Source organism: Vigna umbellata, chromosome 3 (assembly GCF_029865625.1).
Source record: "Vigna umbellata cultivar VRB3 chromosome 3, Vumbellata_1.0, whole genome shotgun sequence".
NCBI lineage: Eukaryota > Viridiplantae > Streptophyta > Magnoliopsida > Fabales > Fabaceae > Vigna > Vigna umbellata.
The window spans coordinates 8,433,806-8,454,283 of record NC_142167.1 but is presented as its reverse complement, the minus strand read 5'-3'; the positions used below and the strand labels follow the sequence as shown (position 1 = coordinate 8,454,283).

General features: G+C 32.9%; 1 protein-coding gene and 1 non-coding gene across 2 annotated transcripts; one reads left to right on the top strand and one right to left on the bottom strand.

Annotated features, from left to right (window-relative positions):
- Nucleotides 1-7,533: 7,533 nt before the first annotated feature.
- LOC124829907 (putative glucan 1,3-beta-glucosidase A) lies at nucleotides 7,534-10,339 on the bottom strand. The gene is made up of 8 exons (XM_047303498.2): nucleotides 10,011-10,339; nucleotides 9,713-9,832; nucleotides 9,432-9,629; nucleotides 9,186-9,347; nucleotides 8,890-9,059; nucleotides 8,628-8,777; nucleotides 8,196-8,536; nucleotides 7,534-7,908 (listed from the first exon to the last, which is right to left on the bottom strand). The coding sequence occupies exons 1-8, from the start codon at nucleotides 10,188-10,190 to the stop codon at nucleotides 7,727-7,729; spliced, it is 1,503 nt and encodes a 500-aa protein (XP_047159454.2). The 5' UTR covers nucleotides 10,191-10,339; the 3' UTR covers nucleotides 7,534-7,726.
- Nucleotides 10,340-12,375: 2,036 nt separating this feature from the next.
- Nucleotides 12,376-12,447, top strand: TRNAD-GUC (transfer RNA aspartic acid (anticodon GUC)). The gene has a single exon. It is a non-coding gene; the product is annotated as a tRNA-Asp (tRNA).
- The last annotated feature ends 8,031 nt before the right edge of the window (nucleotides 12,448-20,478 follow it).

Sequence of the window (20,478 nt, the reverse complement as noted above, 5' to 3'; positions counted from 1 at the left end):
CAGTGACAGAGAGACACAACACAAACACCACAACCTCGTGTCCGTGTTTATCTTTCTACCCTGTTTTCGTGTGGGGTATGGTTAACACAAAATCTAGGGAATTTTAGCTTTATTATTTCCTCTCTTTTTTTCTATTTTTATTACCAATAATAAATGGCTAATGATGAAAATATGAGTGTCATCAAGTGGGAGTGGCAGAAGAAGAGACCAATGCACACTCTGTTTGTTAAGTTCGCATGTGGGACTGTGTCTTTGTATTTTTAAAGTTTACTTGCTCCTACCGACATTGTGAACACTCTGTTACAAATCCACGTTCACACGGGACTCTCTGTTCTTTTTTTTTTTCTCTAATAACGTGAAATGTCTTCCTGTTAAAAATCAGAGATTAAGGTTTTGGTAGAATGAATAGTCTTGTTTGTAGTTATGAGAAATGTACAAGTGTTTCAATGTCGATCAAGAATAAACTCTTCTTGCAAAGAGTAAAGACAAAGTTAGATGCTATTGTAATAGTTAATTAATACATTAATGTTTAGAAAATTCAAATGTTGCTTTTAAATAATGTCAATTATCTTTGAAATTATGTTATGTTTTATTAGTATTGGTTCTATTTGATATAACATGCATATTAAATAACACCGTTTAATAAAACTTTTTAAAGTATATGAAATTCAAATCTATATCTATTGAATTATATTTATATATTATAATTAAATTTTGGTAATTTAGTATATTACTTATTATTTATCATTCAATTTTTATTATTATTAAATTTTCAATTAAGTATTATTTTAAGTAAAACATAGGTTAATAATTTATGTTGATTTTATAAACATGATTAATATTTTCTAGATAATATATGTTATTATTTCTATCACAAATCTTGTTATATACAATTATACCAGTATATATTTTTGAGAAAGAGAATTAACCTTAATCCCTTAAACTGAAATATATGTTTTTGTATAGATTTTCTCTTTATTTTTTAATAATATATTTTCTAATAATTGAGATTATTTATGTTCCTTGAAAGTTCAGAAATGAAAATTATGGATATAAAAGTATAGATACTTGATTAGGTTAAGTGGCATAAGCAGTTGTTAACGAAGTAGATGATATTTGTTTTAGATAGATAAAGTTGATTTTGTATTTACTTTATGCTGTGTTCGTTTGAAGGTGATTTCTTGTTTACAGGAATTAGAGCGGATGGATTTGCGAGAGGAGTGACGTTCGCTTGCGCTGATTTGCAAAGAGAGAAAAGCAACGATTTGCGTTGATTTCACTGTGCGGTTCATCTCGGTATTTTGCTGCGATTTGCGATGATTTAGTCACAAAAGACGTTTGCTACAGGCTATATATTTTTCAGTTTTTTTATAATTATTTTAATATTATAATTTAAAAAGATCTACATCTTAATAAAATTAGGTATATTATATTTTCTAATTTATTAAAAATAAGTTGATTATTTAATTTTTATAATTTTTAAACATTAATTTTATAAATTATTCCTATTTTTTTTTTCTTTATAAACATTTTTACAATTAAATATAACATTTATAAATAACATTTTATATTACTTTTATAATTAGAGGCATTTTGGTAATCTTTAATTTCTACCAATTAAACTAATTTTTAAAATCTATCACATCAATCAAATCCCACATTAATTCTCACAAACTTTACTTCCAAATCCACTCTTAATTATCCATAAATCCACTCAAAAAACAACAAAAAAAAACTACTCTCAAATTCATTCAAATCATCTCCTCCAAATCATCTCTCCCAAATCACTCTAAACGAACAAAGCCTTTGAGATATTTACATAGGTGTGAAAAGATGTGTATTAAAAAAAATGATTTGGTTAATGGTTTCTTAACGAAGAAAATGGTCCTACGTGGTCGACATTATTTTAAAGTAGCTTTCACACACGCCGTTGTGGCGGTAACTGCACCCATGTGACACACAAACACTTTGATTACTACAACTTGGACTCATCCAGATGCCTGCCTGCGTATCTTATCTTCTTTATTTTATTTTATTTTTTCTTATCATCTTTTCATTCTTATTTTATTTTATTTTCGGAAATGAATATTCGTTGTAAATAGTCCAGGAACTAAATGATTTAATAGAGGAATTGTAAGTGAAAAATCAGATCTTATATATTATATAGTATATGAGAAGTGATTAATATGATCTATCCCAATAAAAGAAAATTCAAAATAAATGAAAGTGATGATTAGAAAATTAAACCATTTGGAGAAATAGACTTAACCTTTTAACTCTTAAACCTAAACAAAAGGTATATATAATTGAATGATGCAGTGAAAAACAAATATGGAAAGAAGAAATGAATGTGTGAAAGGTCCAAGTTCACACCTGTTGGTATAATGAGATGTGAAATGTCCAATTAATAACTGTCCCTAAAAGTATGGACACTCTCCTTTTTTTTCTTTTCCCCTTCTAACAATATATTCCCCACCACACACCAATTATTCATAATAACTAATAACTATATATTTATTCATAATATATATAATATAATATGTACAAAATGCTTTTCTAAAGACATGACAAAACTCTTTTCCATGAAGAAGGTTTATGGTTTCGGACAAGTAAAAAGAGTTTATTAACCAAATTTAATTTAATGTATTTCCAAGTTTGACAATAATAAGTTCAAATTAAAATATAATTTAATATATGAAAAGACTTAATGTAATTATATTAATTCATTGTTAAAGGTCGAGATTAAATATATTAAAATTATAAAATAGTCGAATTTTAATCTTGTGGTTAACTCTATTTATATATAATGAATTTATTTTACGATTTTTATTTTTCTTATATTTTTTCAATTTTTTTAATTTCCACTCCTTCGATACGATACTTTTAATTTATATTTGAATTTTTAACTGTTTCTTTCACAAATGTGACATATTTAACCTATTGATTTATAATATCAAATCATTAATTAATGTTTTTGTTTTTTAACAATTTTGTGGTTAGAAAGTTTTAGAGTTGGGAAAATATAACAGTTCCTACACTGTTTTATTATAATATACAATTTGTAAATTGTTGACACATTGTGCCAAGTTGCATTGCATGCATGCGAAGACAAACATGCCAACGAATGTCATTTTCATCTTCAAATTGAAATTGAAGAATCTATTTTTGTTTTTCTCTCATTATTTATTTCCAATCTTACCCATACCTTGGTGACAGAGCTATTTACCACATTGTGTCAGCCTCAAATATGTTCATTAAAATAAACTCATTAAAAACACATCTTTTATATATAAAAATGTATGTTAATAAATTAAACGAGTTTAACTAATAAAAAATATAGTAGGTGTTAATACAAAGAAAATATTATAATGATTTATTGATTAAGAGAATTGATGAAATAAGACAATTGAATTTTGAGTGATACGATTGAAGATGCAAGGATTAATCATAGACACGAAGACAGTATCAAAGATAAGCAGTAGACGCTGGAGAAGAAATGAAAATTGACCAAGAAAGAGAGAAATATTATAAAATAGATAACATAAAATTTATTGAGGTTTGGTATATTGATTCACTTAAAATATGTATTTATTGTTATATTCTTAGTATTTATAATTATTTATTTTTATCAAGTAAAAATAAAATAATTAAAACTTCTACGGGAAACATGATGAAGTGCTACTAAATATCATCCTCCTAATATAATTTATTGATATGTGATTTTCGCCAACAAAGATTTAAAAAATTATCTATGAAAATTAAGTAAATTCAAATTAATAATTAAAAATTAGTCATTGGTAAGAATAAACCAAAGATAAGAGAGACAAGTAATGAATTTCACCGAATGATATCATTAAGAGCAATCATATATCTAAAATATTATCTGTTTTAGAAACTGAAGTTTTGTCATAATTTTATTTTTAAAAAAATACTTTAGATTATAAAAAATATATTTATATTATGTTTGACATCAACTTTTTAATGTAAAAATATTGAGGTGATAATAACAGTAGTATACTTCCATTGATAGATGATAAGCATGAAGAAAAGAATTTATGCGAAAACAATGTTTGTAATGTGATAAGTGTGGAATTTAGTTAAAAACGAATAATATAATTATAATCCATATAATATTTATTTTAAAACTATTTGTACGTGGCATTCTCTTGTTAGTGGTTCACGTGTTATATGGTAATTACAAATGCAAAATAATAAGTGTGACATGAAAGGAGATTTTGATTTGGAGAAATTCCAGAACCACTAAAAACATTCGATTTCTCAATAATAGCAGTAATGTGGCAACAAATCAAACATTTAATGTTGAACTGTTGATTACAACCTGCCCCATATAAAAATGAAAAAAGATTATGATTTAATAGCAATCGTTACAAAATAAAACAAGAATTCTTATCAATGAATATGACACTTGATTATCAATATTCTCCTCTCAGATAACGACTCTAATTATGAATTTTAATTTTCTGTTGAGTTTTTGGGTGCTCTTTTTTTTTATTCTCTACTTTTAAAATATATTAATTTTAATATTTTTAAATATATTTAAAAACTTTTCTTATATTAAAATTAGTATATTTTTGTCGGACTTCATTGAAACGCACCCAAAAACCCCTCTGCACGGACGCTAGGTGTCAAGCAACGAGGATCAGAAATCAGATAGTGGAAGGCTGGTGTCGGCAGATGAGCGAACGCTCGTTTTGACGTGGGAAGAAAACTGATTTTTCTGAAACTTCTGTCCCACTCTTTTCTGCATGCACCCTTCTTCCCACTGAAATTCTCATTTTTCTCCTTCTTCTCTCTAGAAGCTCTCCCTTCTCTCTACCAAAACTCACCCTTTTCTCTTCTTCGATCACCGGTCAGGCACCGTAGGAGCACTCCCGGCGTCCCAAACTTCAAATTGAACCGAACAGTTTCAAGTTCTGAAACTGGCAAGTTCCTTATCGTCAGTCGTTCTTTCTCTGGTACATGCAAACCAAGTACCGGTTGCATGCTGTTATCTTGTCTGAACCACTTTTGTTTTTTTTTTGGCTGTTCGGTTAGTTTAAAGAGTTGTGGAACGTAAGAGTAGAAGGAAATTCAGTCAAGCGAAACATATTTTGTCTTTAGGACGTTCGTTCACGCTCCAAGGTAAGGGAAGCTTATTTAATTTAATTTGTATGATTATGTGATGTATGCGCGTTCGTTGGATTTACTGAATGAATATGTTGTATGATGATTGAGATGTTTGAACTATATGGAGTATGAAAAATTGATTATGCTATGAATGTGTAAAGTTATGAAGTTATACGTTAAGAAATGAAATTGATTATATACGAATTCTGAATATGAAATTCCCCTAAGATAGTGTATGTTTGTTACCGAATAGTCTTCGACCGTTCGATTTTCTGAGTGAACTTGGTTAGAATTGGATTCTTTCATTTGGGAAGAATCCTAGTAGAGTACGAGCATTTGCATTTCGAAACACTATGCTTGAGCGTTCGGCCAAGCATAGTTCTTTCTTAAATATCCTATTATGAACTTAAGTATGTATATATATATATATATATATGTATATATATATATATGTGTGTGTGTGTGTGTGTGTGTGTGTGTGTGTGTGTGTGTGTGTGTGTGTGTGTGTGTGTGTGTGTGTGTGTGTGTGTGTGTGTGTGTGTGTGTGTGTGTGTGTGTGTGTGTGTGTGTGTGAAATTGTATATTTTAGTTATTCTTAAATACTAATCCAATAGTATCTTAGTATATTTATCAAGCCTCTTTTATATAAGTTTAGTAGCACCTGGTCTTATACCAAGTGTTCGTCCTAATCAAGCGTTTGGTCTTATACCAGACACTCGTTCTATCTCCTTAAAACTAAATTTCTGATACGAGCGTTCGTTCAAGCCACTAGGGTTCGCTCACTATAGTGTTCAGTCTTTAACTAACATTCGTATTCTTGATACTAAATCTAATTAATCTAAGTTTTCATAAACGCTCGGTTTATTCATGGGAATTCCTCTACGTATTATTCTTTGAATCTCTATAAGTGTCTGTGTCCATTGGTTTCGGCCTAGAGTTTTAGTGCTGAGTATGGTCTTTTAGATGTTCGGTTAAAGCTCTTAAGAGTTAGTTCATCTAATTGACTCATTTTGTAAGTTACGTTCGTTCTATTCGTTGTTAGTGATATTAGATTGTACTTGGTTTATTTCTCGAACCAATGGTAAACCTCTTGGTCTAAATTCATTCTGGAACTGGAGACCTCTCGGTCTCGCTCCAATTGTTCAGTCTCATTTTGAGTCAGGGTTGAACGTTCGGTAAATTGTATCCGAACGGATCTTTGTGTGAAATGGTTAAGTGAGATGATTATTAAAGAAAGATGAAGAAAATGAAATATGGAAAGGTTGTGGTTTTTGGACGAGCATTCCAGGGAGGAACGACTCATGCTTGAATATTGAAATTGGTAAAGTATGACTGTGGGCATGCTAAGCTGGCTGTTCATCTTGATGTTCCGTGGGTACTCGTCTTCACGTAGAGGAGGGTAGGTCATGTGTGGGAACGACAGGAGGTCCTAGTCCTTAGGGGTACTTTGGAAAGATAGGGCTAACCTCGGGTGGCAGTTGTTGAGGGCATCCCATTTACTACATCACCCGGGTGCACGAACGCGTGTAGCTACACAGATTTCATACAGTCCGGATAGTCAGTCTAGTGATAGGCATTGTATGATACGAAAAATGAAATTTATCTTGTGTGTTGGATTGTTTGAAATGTATGTGTATGTATGAATTAAATTACATAAGCTTACCCTGTGTGTTTCTTGTGTTGTGTTGTCTTGTACGTTCGTCTTGTCGTTGCAATGATCATCCGTGTGGATGTGAGCAGAAGGGGACGCGTTGTTGGAAGATACACTGGAAGAAGAAAATTTGGTAGAAGTTGAAGTTAAGACCGAACCTTAGGACATTCGGTCAGTAGAGTAGTTTTTGTAATGAGGCGGTCTTTCACCTCTTTCTCATCTTTATATGTATGACTGTTCGATATTTGGCTTTTGTAAACCGTTCGGTCAGACTCGTACTTATGTATTGTTTAAATATAGTAACTCTTTCTGTAAGACCGTTCGGCCATAAGCGAACGTTTTTCTTAGTGTAAGACTGAACTAAAATATTATTAAATGTAATTATTCTATTATATAGTTTATTACTGTATTTTTGGGATGTTACAATTTTAAAGAAAAAATTATTAAAGCTTTTTATTCAAAGTTTTGATAGATTTAAATTATTAATTTGATTAAATTAAGTAATATATGTAATAACATTGTATTAGCTCAATCATAATACATTCATTTTATAGTAAATATATTAAGTTAATAAAATATAAATAGATAGTGGAATGGAATCCAAAACACTAAATCAAGTATATTTTATAATAAAAAAAAATACTGACAATATATAATATTTTTTTCCATAATATAAGAGGTTGCATTATATTAGAATTATTCAAAATATAACTAAGATTTCAAAATCTACTGGCTAGAAGATTGAGTTGCATAAGTAAAATAATATGGGCTACAAATATTTTTATTTCATTCCATGTTTATGTAATGATATGGCTATTATTTATGAAACAAAATGCATTGCAAGTGATTGATGTGTGCTCAAATTTCTTAATTTAGACCTCTTCTTTGGATCCACAACATATCTATATTATAATTATAATAGTATTATTATTATTATTTCCCAAAAAGCTAGAGTTTTATGTAATTGTTTTGGATCATCCATTTGAAACTCCATTGGTTGAACTTGCACTTGTAGGCCCAATAGGCCCATCCAAAAGTTGCATTAGAATACACATCCAATTGTGCTTGGACATACTTCTGGTAATCTTCCTTAGTTGCACCTTGTACACTCCAAGCACCACTCCACTCCCCTGTCAATCAACATAAATAAATAAATATACAATACTTATATTTATTTTTCTTCTATTTATTTTACTTTCAAGAAAACTAAAATGGAGCATATTTTAACACAAAAGAATTAAAAAAATATTTTTTTAACGATTTTTTTTACAACAGAATATATGTGATAATTTGTAATTGATCCGTTTCAAATCTAAGTACCAACCAAACAGTGATAAGTAATGTGTTGTAAAAAAATTGTTAAAAAAAAAAATTAACATATCCAAATAATTACTAGGATTGTTTTTCATTTTCTTACCTACAAAACTCAAAGCATTTGAGGAAGAGACCCCACTGAGATCTGAGGCTCGTTCTTTCCTAACGTAATCAATATTTTGTTGAACACTCATGTTGTTGAATATGTCAGAGAAAAGATTGTAGTAATGCACATCAATGACCACTCTGTCAAATCCTTTCACAAATGAGAGAAGCACTTTGGAATCTGCATCCAAAGGGTTTGACATTATCACATAAGCACTTGGGTTGTGCTTCCTCACAGCATCATAAGCTTCCTTGTAATACTTCTTCAGGCTCTCCAGATTCACACCAACTGGTTCGTTCATCAACTCTATCCCTCCTAAGTTTGGTCTGTTACTATATCTGTAGTTTTTGTGGATTGAATTAAGATTAAAGTCAACTTCTTGATCATGTATTTATGATGGGGCAATGTTAAAAAGTATAAAAAAAGAACCTTTCTGCTAAGAATTCTATGACTTGAACTGTGTTTGGTATGTATGATTCTCCCCATTCTGTATATCCATCTCTTGAGGCACTGTGGTCATTGCCATTCTGTGAACCTTCAGCTGCATGTAAGTCTATGATCACTTTCATTCCATGGTTTCTGCAAGTCATGAAGACTGGATTATTGGTAAGTGATGAAAAACTGGTGTGGATCGAAGCTGAATTAAATGCTTCATATTTTATCTGTTACAACATTAAACTGGCAGACTTACTGTGCCCAAATGAAAGCATTGTCCAATGCTGCTAATGATCCTCCGACAAAAGGCTTAGGGGGGTTTGGATCTTTAGCTATCCACCACCCAACAGGTATTCTCACTGCATTTAAGCCCTTTTCTGACATGAATCTGAAATCATCTTCAGTTATGTATGTGCTCCAGTGGTCCTACAACACCAGATTACACAGCTTGAGTTCCGTAAGAATGAAAATATAGTCTTTTGGAATGCTAACAGTTCATGAATTGAGGCATGTTCATGATGATTTGTTATCAAAAGATTCAAAATTTCTCACCCTCATGACTTGAGGAGCTCTGTCAGGACCATAACCATTAGTGAGTTGGTACTCCCCTTGTAAAGTGGTGTCTGGTACAATATTCATACGAAACACTGATGGATCTTTTTCATCCCAATTTGTGCCTTCATAATCTGCAGTCACTGATGTCTCGGATTGAACCTTAACATACAAAAATGCACAATTTTTAAGGTTTCCAAATATTAAGAATTACTTGTCAGTGTATTTGCAATGAGTAACATGTACCTGTAGAAACTTGCCATTTGATGCTTTGATTCTGATTCTGAAAGGGTCATTAAGATCCCTTGCAATCTCAAATGTTTCTGGTGTGCTGGGTGAGTCTGAAACTGCTACAATTTTGTTTCCACCCTCATGATTTTCCAGCCCCACAAATTTCTTGTTGAACACTCTCAAGTTGAAGGATGAGTCACTCACCCTCCACAGCTGCATAGAACAAGTGAATGTGATTCCTAATGCACATCAAAAGATTGTGATGAATCCTGATGAAGTTGAAGTCGAAAATCTACCTTGAACGTTTCCCAACCAGAAGCTGAATCACGGTTGGCTACAACATCAGCTCCACCTCCACCTTCAGAAGCCAGATACTTGTTAAACTTTGTGGACTTCAGTTGCACCTGAGTTCCATCCTGAAATATCAAAAACTCTTCCATTACCTCAAAGATTAAACAAAAAGAAAAAGGGTACCATGATCTGATATCATTCAACTTTTTCTCTTAATTTGCAAACTTTAAGATTTTTTATGCAGAATGATCTAGGAAAGAACATGATGGGGTTCTTCTGTGGGATCATAAATTAAAATTATACCAAGAGATCTTTGTTGATAATTCCATCAAAGAGAGACGGTTCTTGCATCCACCCCTCTGCAACCAACCAGTTTCCTAGATTCACAGCTTTGTATGGCAAATTTTGAGCAAGCAGAACATTCACAGCACATGACAGAAATAAACCAAACATGAAACTAAACCAGTGTCTGTCATAACTCATGATGAAACAGTTTGCTACCAAAGATTGCAATTCTCAAGTGTGCGTGTGTGTGTGATGTAACAAAGTAATAATTATTAGATTTTGAAATGCTGTTTATTGGCATAGATTTTGTAGATTTATAAAGTTAAAGTTTGCCTCTGTTTCTACGTGTTCTTCACTCTTATTTTCTAAGAACTGAATAACTAATAATTTGACAAAAAAAAGACTTTGACTATGAATGAGTTGAACAAAAGTAGAAGAAAAATACGTCTAACATGTACTGTTCTAGAATGAAATGGGGCCAGTCATTCATTACTTTCAGTTATATTTCAACATAGCATTTAGAGTTTAGCTATGCATAATATTTTTTAAAGTATTAATTACTTAAACAGTAAAAAAAAAAGTAGAATTTTAAGTTTAACTTAGTGTACTAATACTGATTCAGAAGCTATGTGTATATAACTTTTTTATGTTGAGAAATAGATATTTATGAGCAATTTGATAATAAATACTGTATATGTTTGATAAATTTTATTAAAATAAATTAATATATTATAATGTAAAATTTTTAATTTAATTCAATTTTATAAAATTAACTTAAAGAATAAAACTTGTATTCATTTATTTATATTTCTATTTTTAATAAAATTAAGTTTAGGTGTGTTAATAAGAGATCCATTTTTATTCATTAAAAAAGACAAGAAAAATAATGTTGTTTTAGATTGTAAATTAAACATTCTAAGAATATTTTGTATAAGAATTTACATATTATTTTTTATTTTTTGTTTATTTTTTGTATATTCTTTGTTATTATAATAAAAATGTTGGAGATGTTGATTTATCTTTCTCATTATGAAACTTTATTACGAGATTTGGAAATTTGTTTGAGAGGTGGTACATACATACGTATGTTAGTTAACAATAATTCAAACATTGTCTTAATATAACTTAATTGCTGTTACAGCGTTAACCACACAAGAGAGTCAACGTAAAAAAATGATTATATATTTTATCACTCAACTGCTATTATTTGATAGATTTTATCATTCAAAATTATTTCGCATCTTGAATTACAATATTTTATTTTTTATTTGTACATATTTTATGAATATGTTAAGATGTATTTAAATAAATAAAAAAGAATTCTTCAGACATAAGCTTCGTGCGTATGTAATTTTTTTTTGTTACTAGATTTTGTCGTCTTCTTTTTCTCTCTTTATCAAAGAAAAGTGCACAAAAAATTAAAACAAATTTTTTGTTACCACTTGTAAAATTGTGTTTTTTTATATTGTTTCCTTCTTTTTAAACACATCACTTTTTTGGGTATACTTCTTTTTATACAGTATCATTGTGTATTTAATGGATTAGTGGGATATATGAAAATAAAAATATGATAATAAAATGTATAATAATGATAATATAATATATTGTTGTGCCTACAAGTTCTAATCCAAATTTTGCCAAATTTGCAAAGAATAATATTGTGAAAGCCTCTCTCTTTCAATCCATGAAAAATTGAATTACCCATTTTACAAATCTTCTATGGCTGAATTTAAAAACCATTTTCATGAGTATTCATTTTTTGCAATTGGAGTTTATTGATTAATTAGGTCTTTTTGTCAGGCATGATTAAAGGATGAAAGTGAATGTGGTACATAATCTCTATATTCACATTTTTTATGTCATAATTTTAATTTCATTTTTGGTTATTGCAATCTTCCAATAAAGTATTTTCTAGACATAGTCAAGATAAAACCCTAATACCATATTTAAGCAATGTTTGACCAAGTTATTGGTGTTGAGAGAATAATTGTTTGGTTGAGAACACAAAAGTCATTCCCTCTTGTGGAAAAAACTTGCCAATATCCAATATTCTTCATTCATCATTTGCCTTCCAACTAATAAATAAGAAACTAAAATTATGCTATATATTTATGTAATTTATACATATTTTCTTCATTTAACTAACGAAAAATAACGATCAATTGCTTGTTTTATCCGTGTAATTAATTTATTATATACATATTCACTTTATAAGCCTCTTTTAGTCAGAGGATAAAAATTGTATGTGTAAGGACTAAAAAGATTACTTTTAAGCATACAAGAATTTTGATGAATGATTAAAACTTTAAATAAATTTGACCTAAAATTACAAAATTTAATTATCAGTTATAATATTTTGTGTTGACAAATCATAATCAACCAAGTCGTTGTAGTATAGTGGTGAGTATTCCCGCCTGTCACGCGGGTGACCCGGGTTCGATCCCCGGCAACGGCGTGCTGTTTTGTTTTGAGAGAAACAAGGTTGTTTTTTTATTAAGTAATTTCATTTCAACAACTATAATACCTAAAAAACGATGAACTAATAGTAGGAATTTCTCCAACAACATTGTTATGGACCATTCAATTGATTAGAACTCAAATCAAACTGAGGAAGATCATATGCTTTTGATGATAAGTTTGGCAACACACCAGAAATAAGATTGTTGAACAAGTTCAGACACAATTTTGTAAGATTCCAAAACCAGCCAGGTTTTTCTTCTGAAATTCCAACATTTGACATGTGAAGGGTAGAAAGATTCTTTTGGGTTTGAAGCCATTGTGGGAAATTTGTCCCTATTTTGCAAGAAGACATTTTCAAGTATTGCAATTTGAAAGGTGATATCCAATTCAAGCTTAAGTTGAAAGATGGCAGCATTGTAAATCATAGGGATTTGCCAGCTAATGTTTTAAGGAATTGAAAGAAAGATTAAGAAGTCTGAGGTTGGAAAGATATCCAATACTTTTTTGGGAGAATACCATTGTTTTATTGAGATCCATTAGGCTTCCACCCCCAACTTTCCCTACCCTTGTGAATATTGAAGAAGAAAATTTATTTGAGCTGAGATCAAGACCTTTTAAGAGAAGTTCAAAAATTAAAATGGTAAAGAGACTTAGGATTGATATCTCGAAGCTAACAAGTTCTATGAGATAGCATTGATTATACATATAAGATATTATTTATTTTGAAGTTTACAATTCTATTATTGTATCACTAAAATGGATTATTGTATTTGTTTATTTTGAAGTCTGAAATTTTATTATGATCACATTTAATTTTGTCTGAATTCTATTATATTGTTTTCTTTTTCTTCCTCTTGACATAAATATTGTTCATTTTTTCATAAATTTCTCATCATTTAAGAAGAGTATTGATGCTTTAACATTTTACATTTATTTGATATAGAATATAAAGATAAAATAATTATAAAAATATAATTTTTTGTATTTTTTTAAAGAATACAGAATAAAAAGTAAAAATAGATAATATTAAATAAATATAAAAATAGGTGTGTTAAAGAATATTTTTTATATTTAAGAATCATGAGGAAGAACAGACGTAATTAAACAATGAAAGGAAGAATTAAAGAAGACAGAAGATGAACACTTTGAGGCTTGATAGCTAAAAAATGCAACATTACCAGATTTCGTTAGAGAATTCAAACCATTTCCATAAAGTATAAAATTTAATGTATAGAACTAAAATTTTATCATTTACTGTGCAAAAATATTGAGCATCAGAGGCACAGCACCAGAGTCACTGACATGAAAATGTTGACCAATTCAAATTTTCTTTTTCTTGTCTTTAGTCAGTTAATGTAGACTGTTACACATTTCTTGAGCCCTTTAGATTTGTGTTACAGGCTCAACTTTAAATCTTATTCCATTCAATCTCATCAAAACAATGTATAAGATCATGTTTATATTTATTTATATACAATAAATTAATCTATTTATAGTTGTACATACGGTCCTTACTCTTGGTAGTACGATCCTCACAAATGATCCTCTTATATGGTCGTCTTTGTTGGGTTATTAGGCTTCCTTTCTATGTAGAGAATAAGTCCAAATAATGTGGACCTTTATGTCTCACTAGGTCAAATAGAGATGGGTCAGATTAGTAGGGCACATTAGAGTCATTTGAAGAGAGGCAAAAACCAAGTAAGAGAAAAAAAACAGAGAAAGTCATTTCCGCATAACCCTAAACATAAACTGGTGTTTTCGTCGCTGTGAAGTCATTCACCGTTGGATCGAGCTGAGTTTTGGATAGTAGGTTCCAGACATATGGTTCTTCATTCTGACCGTTCGGATCGTCAATCGGATGTCTAGATTGGGAGAAATTGATCCCGCACCTGCAGCCCTGTTTTGGAGATTTTTCATCTTCTTGGTTCTCATTTGTAAGCATTTGTGCTTATTTAAATTGGCTTATTGAACACATCATTTGGTGTTATTATTGGAGACTCTTTTGTACCCTATTATTGATCATAATGGATTTTTCTTTAGTCTGAACGACTAGTGGTTTTTTACCCTTGCATTGAGGGGTTTTCTACGTTAAAAATTGTTGGTGTCTCTTTGTGCTTTGGATTCTATTTTTGTTCTCTTTGTTTGGTGCTCCTCACAGATTCTCGCAAGAAAGGGGATTGAATTTCCGCTGCGTTATTACTCTTTGCCAAATTGTTTTTTTTTTTTTGGTCTTTCCCCATCAGAGTGGCATTAGAGCTCTTTGGTTAAGGGACTGTTTAGTTTGCGTGAATGATGGAGGCACATACAAAATTGATTCCTCTGAATGGAGAAATTATCACCTATGGAAAGGCAAGATGAAGAATTTGCTATTTGTGAAAAATTTGCATCTTCCTGTTTTTTCTTCCAATAAGCCGAAATCCAAGTAAGATGAAAAATGGGATTTTGAACATCAACAGGTATGTGAATTTATCAGGCAGTTTGTTGATGATCATGTTTATAATTTTGTTGCTAATGAGACACAATGCGAGAAGCCTATGGGATAAGCTTGAGTCCTTGTATGCCTCTAAGTTAGGAACTAATAAATTCTACTTGTTGAAAAATTTTGTGGAGTTGAAGTACAAGGAAGGAAATCCTGTTTCAAATCACTTGAGTGAATTTAAAGGACGCTATGATCAATTAGCAGGAGTGGGTATAAAATTTGATGATGATCTATTGGGCTTATTCCTATTAAACTCTTTACCGGATTCGTGGGAGATATTTCGGGTTTTCATGATAAGTGCTACCCCTAATGGTGATATTTCTTTGCAAATGGCAAATAGTGGTGCTCTTAATGAGGAGATGAGAAGGAAGACACAGGGTACTTCATCTCATTCAGAAGTTCTTATTACAGTGAATAAGGGGAGAAGCCAGAAGAAAGAACAAAATAGTGGTAGAGATAAAAGCATGAGCAAGTCCAAGTCTCGGTACAAGAATGCGGAGTGTCACTATTGTCACAAAATAGGGCATATAAAGAAGAACTATTTTTTGTTGAAGAAAGAGAGCAAAGACAAAAAGGGTAAGCAAAGAAAAAAAGATATTGATGATGGTGATCGTGTTACTACTACTACTACATGTGGTGACCTTATTTGTATCTGATGAGAGCATGTGGATAATTGATAATGGTGCTACACTGCATGTTACGGGTTCTTCACATCTTATACACCTGGTGATTTTGGAGTATTGAAGATGGGTAATGATGGAGTGTCTAAGGTTATTGGTGTTGGTGATGTTCACTTGCAAACCAACATGGGGATGCAGTTGTTGCTTAGAGGAGTTAAACATGCTCCAGATGTTTGCTTTAACTTGATTTTTGTGCAGGTACTTGATGATGGTGGATTTGATAACCACTTTGGTTCTGGAAAGTGGAAGCTCACCAAAGGTAACACTATTGTGGCTAAAGGGGAGGAAAACTCTAAGCTTTACTGGAAAAAAGCTTTGGCTGCTAAAGATAGTGTGAATGTCGTGTATATGGAGTCATCTTTGTGACACAGAAGGCTTGGGCATATCAGTGAAAAAGGACTTAACTGGTTAGTTAAAAAGGATGTTCTCTTAGGATTGAAGAGTGTAGAGTTGGAGAAATGTTCTCACTGCATGGCTGGTAAACAAACCAGAGTATCCTTCAAGAAGCATCCTCCTTCCAGGAAGTCAGAGTTGCTTGAATTGGTGCATTATGATGTTTTTGGCCCATTGAAGGTAAAGTATTTTAGTGGTGCACTTTACTTTGTTAATTTTATTGATGATTGTTCCAGGAAGCTTTGGGTTTATGCTTTACAGAGAAATGACCAAGTGTTGGACAAGTTTAAAGAATTTCATGCTTTGGTTGAGAGGCAGTCAGGCAAGAAGCTGAAGCGCATTCGTACTGACAATGGTGGTGAATATTGTGGACCATTTGATGCTTATTGTAGACAGTATGGTATTGCACATGAGAAGACTCCTCCCAAAACTCCTTAGTTGAATGGTTTAGCAGAGAGGATGAACATGACATTGATTGAAAGAGTTAGGTGTATGCTTTCTGAAGCAAAATTGCCTAAACATTTTTGGGGTGAGGCATTGTTTACAGCAGTGCATGTTATTAATCAAAGTCCTGCAGTTGCTTTGAACTCTGAGGTTCCAGACAAGTTTTGGTTTGGCAAGAATGTTACTTATGATCATTTGCGTGTCTTCGGTTGTAAAGCATTTGTTCATGTTCCAAAGGATGAAAGATCCAAGTTGAATGTGAAGACAAGGCAATGCATCTTCATTGGTTTTGGTTAGGATGAATTTGGCTACAAGTTGTATGACCCCGTTGAAAAGAAAGTTATTAGAAGTTGTGATGTGCAATTCATGGAAGATCAAACCATTGAAGATATTGATAAGGTGGAGAAGTTTACACCTAAGGAAGATGGTAATGTGGCTATGTTGATCCAATTCGGTTGTCTATTAATGATTTGGATATTGATGTTCACGATGATGAACAACATGGTGATATTGATAATCAGCAGGTTAAAGATAGCTTGGATGTTCCTATTGATAATGTTGATGAAGAGGAACATGATGTGTCACTAGATGAGAATCTTAGTGATGTACCTGAGTTACCAGAAGCTCAACCCAAAAGATCTGACATGCCAAAACAACCTTCTAAGAAGTACTCTACCAATGATATGTGATGTTGACCGATGACGGAGAACCTGAATGTTATGAGGAGGCCATTGAAAGTGAAGAAAAGCAAAAGTGGTTGGATGCAATACAGGATGAGATGAAATCTCTGCATGATAATCACACTTATGACTTGGTGAAGTTACCTAAGGGTAAGAAAGCCTTAGAGAACATGTGGATTTTCAGGGTGAAGCAAGAGAACAATTCTACATCTACCAGATATAAAGCCAGATTAGTGGTGAAAGGCTTCAGACAAAGAAAGGGTGTTGACTTCAATGAGATTTTCTCACCTGTGGTGAGGATGACATCCATCAGAACTGTGTTAAGTTTAGCTGCTACTCTAGATTTGGAGATTGAGCAGATGGATTGAAGACAACTTTCCTTCATGGTGATTTGGAGGAAGAGATTTACATGAAGCAACCAGATGGTTTTTTTGTTGAAGGCAAGGAAAACTATGTGTATAGGCTACGAAAAAGCCTATATGGTTTGAAGCAGGCTCCGAGACAGTGGTATAAGAAGTTTGAGTCAGTTATGTGTGAGCAAGGCTACAAGAAGACTACTTCTGACCATTGTGTTTTTGTCAGAAAATTTTATGAGAATGATTTCATTATACTGTTGTTATATGTTGATGACATGCTTATTGTTGGGAAAGATGTATCCAAAATTGACAGGTTGAAGAAGCAACTGGGCAAGTCATTTGCCATGAAAGCACGGGAGCTGTTAAGAAGATTCTTGGTATAAGTATCACTCGTGATAGAAAAGAGAAGAAACTTTGGCTATCACAGGAGCACTACATTCAAAAGGTGTTGCAAAGATTCCAAATGAAAAATGCTAAAGTTGTAAGTACTCCTCTTGCTACTCATTTTAAGTTGAGTGTTAAACAAAGTCCTTCAAATGAAGGTGAGAAGATGGATATGAGCAAAGTTCCTTATGCTTCTGCGGTGGATAGTTTGATGTATGAAATGGTATGTACAAGGCCTGATATTGCACATGTTGTTGGTACAGTCAGTAGATTTTTGTCAATCCAGGTAGAGAGCATTGGAATGCTGTGAAATGGATTTTGAGGTATCTTCGTGGTACTAGTGGTTTGAGGCTTTGTTTTGGAGGTGATAAGCCTACTTTGGTGGGTTACTCAGATTCAAATATGGCTGGAGACATTGATTCCAGAAAGTCTACTTCAAGCTATTTGATTCATTTTGTAGGGGGAGCCTTAGCTTCGCAATCAAAGTTGCAAAAGTGTGTAGCATTGTCTACTACTGAGGCAGAATTCATTGCACTTACTGGAGCATGTAAGGAGTTCTTATGGGTGAAGAAATTCTTGCAAGAGCTTGGTTTTGTGCAGGAGAAATACTTGTTGTTTTATGACAGTCAAAGTGCTATTCATCTTGGTAAGAATCAAACTTTTCATTATAAATCCAAACATATAGATGTGAGGTATCATTGGATACGTGATGTTTTGTATGCTATGTTGTTGGAATTAGCTAAAGTTCATACAGATGATAATGGTGCTGATATGATGACCAAGGCATTGCCAAGAGGAAAGTTTGAAGTTTGTTGTGAGATTGCCGGTTTGGAGGATATCTCCACATAGTCGTGAGGGGGAGATTTTGTTGGGTTATTGGGCTCCCTTCCTATGTGGAGAATAGGCCCAAATAATGTGGACCTTTATGTCTCACTAGGTCAAATAGAGATGGGTCAGATTAGTAGGGCACATTAGAGTCATTTGAAGAGAGGCAAAAGCCAAGTGAGAGAAAAAGGAAGAGAAAGAGTTATTCCCGCATAACCTTAAACTTGCATTGGTGTTTTCGTCGCTGTGAAGTCATTCATTGTTGGATCGAGCTTATTTTTGGACAGTAGGTTCCAGACATATGGTTCTTCATTCTGACCGTTCGGATCGTCAATTGGAGATCTAGATTGGGAGAAATAGGTCACGCACCTGCAGCCCTGTTTTGGAGATTTTTCATCTTGGTTCTCATTTGTAAGCATTTGTGCTTATTTAAATTGGCTTATTGAACACACCATTTGGTGTTATTATTGGAGACCCTTTTGTACCCTATTATTGATCATAGTGAATTTTTCTTTGGTCTGGACGACTCGTGGTTTTTTACCCTTGCATTGAGGAGTTTTTAACGTTAAAAAATTGTTGGTGTCTCTTTGTGCTTTGGATTCTATTTTTGTTCTATTTGTTCGGTGCTCCTCACAGATTCTCGCAAGAAGGGGGATTGAATTTCCGTTGCGTTATTACTTTTTGCCAAATTGTTATTTTTTTTTTGTCTTTCCCCATCAGTCTTCTTGTACAGTTCTCTCATAGTCGTCCTTCTACGTCGACCTCCTAGGTGGTCCACCGTCCTCCCAGAACGTCCTCTCATGGCCGTCCATCTAGGTCGTGCCAACTGGTAATGACTCATTAATCCCTTTATTCAGATTAAGGTTTGATTAGACCGTCATTAAGCCAGCGAAAGGTAAATACACATCACAATAGTATAAATAAAAGTATCAGGTATGACTTTATGATACGATGCACATTATATGCATCACTTACATAGCTAACCGTTCGGTTATATTACTAACTTGAGTGTCGGAGTGCATTTGATAGGTACCCGTCCACTTGGCTTGGACAAGGAGAAGGGAGAGCGAACAACGTAACTTGGAGGATGGAGGACAACTAGGGAGCCCATCCGGTCTTCAAGAAAACCTAAAGTGCTTTGAGTAAGGGACTTCAACCCTATACCCGAAACATTTTGGCGACCACCGTGGGACCGAGTGAGTATCCCCAATTGTAGCCATAAAGAACCAGTGAGTGGTGCTCTAAAGGACGTCAACCTTTCGACCTCAGGAAGTCGATCATTCAACCGTTCGACCATCTGGCCTCAGGTACTTAACCAAATTTGGTATCAACAATCCGTCCATAATTGCTCAGCCATGTGGCCTCACAGTGACTTAGCCAAATTTGGCATCAACTATCTGGTCATCCAGCCTCAACTGCTCGGTCATCTGGCCTCACAATTTCTTAGCCAAATTTGGCATCAACTATTCGGCAATCCAGCCTCACAAGGACTTAGCCAAATTTGGCATCAACTATCCGGTCATCTGGCCTCAACTGCTCGGCCATGCGGCCTCACAGTGACTTAGCCAAATTTGGCCTCAACTGCTCGGTTATCCGACCTCATAGGGACTTAGCCAAATTTGGCGTCAACCATCCAGCCATCTAGCCTCACAAGTACTTTGAGTAAGGGAGCTCGTCTGGTCTTCAGGAAAACCTGGAGTGCTTTGAGTAAGGGACTTCAACCCTATACCCAAAACAATAGTGGAATTGGAATTTCTATAAACTTATATAAGAAAGAAATTATGA

Bases quoted from the DNA above. Each gene is read 5' to 3' on its own strand.
- LOC124829907 (XM_047303498.2), bottom strand. From the start codon at position 10,190: ATGAGTTATGACAGACACTGGTTTAGTTTCATGTTTGGTTTATTTCTG. The intron at 8,778-8,889 runs GTAAGTCTGCCA...CATGACTTGCAG, and splicing joins AATGCTTTCATTTGGGCACA to AAACCATGGAATGAAAGTGA. The intron at 7,909-8,195 runs GTAAGAAAATGA...GTTGATTGACAG, and splicing joins AAATGCTTTGAGTTTTGTAG to GGGAGTGGAGTGGTGCTTGG.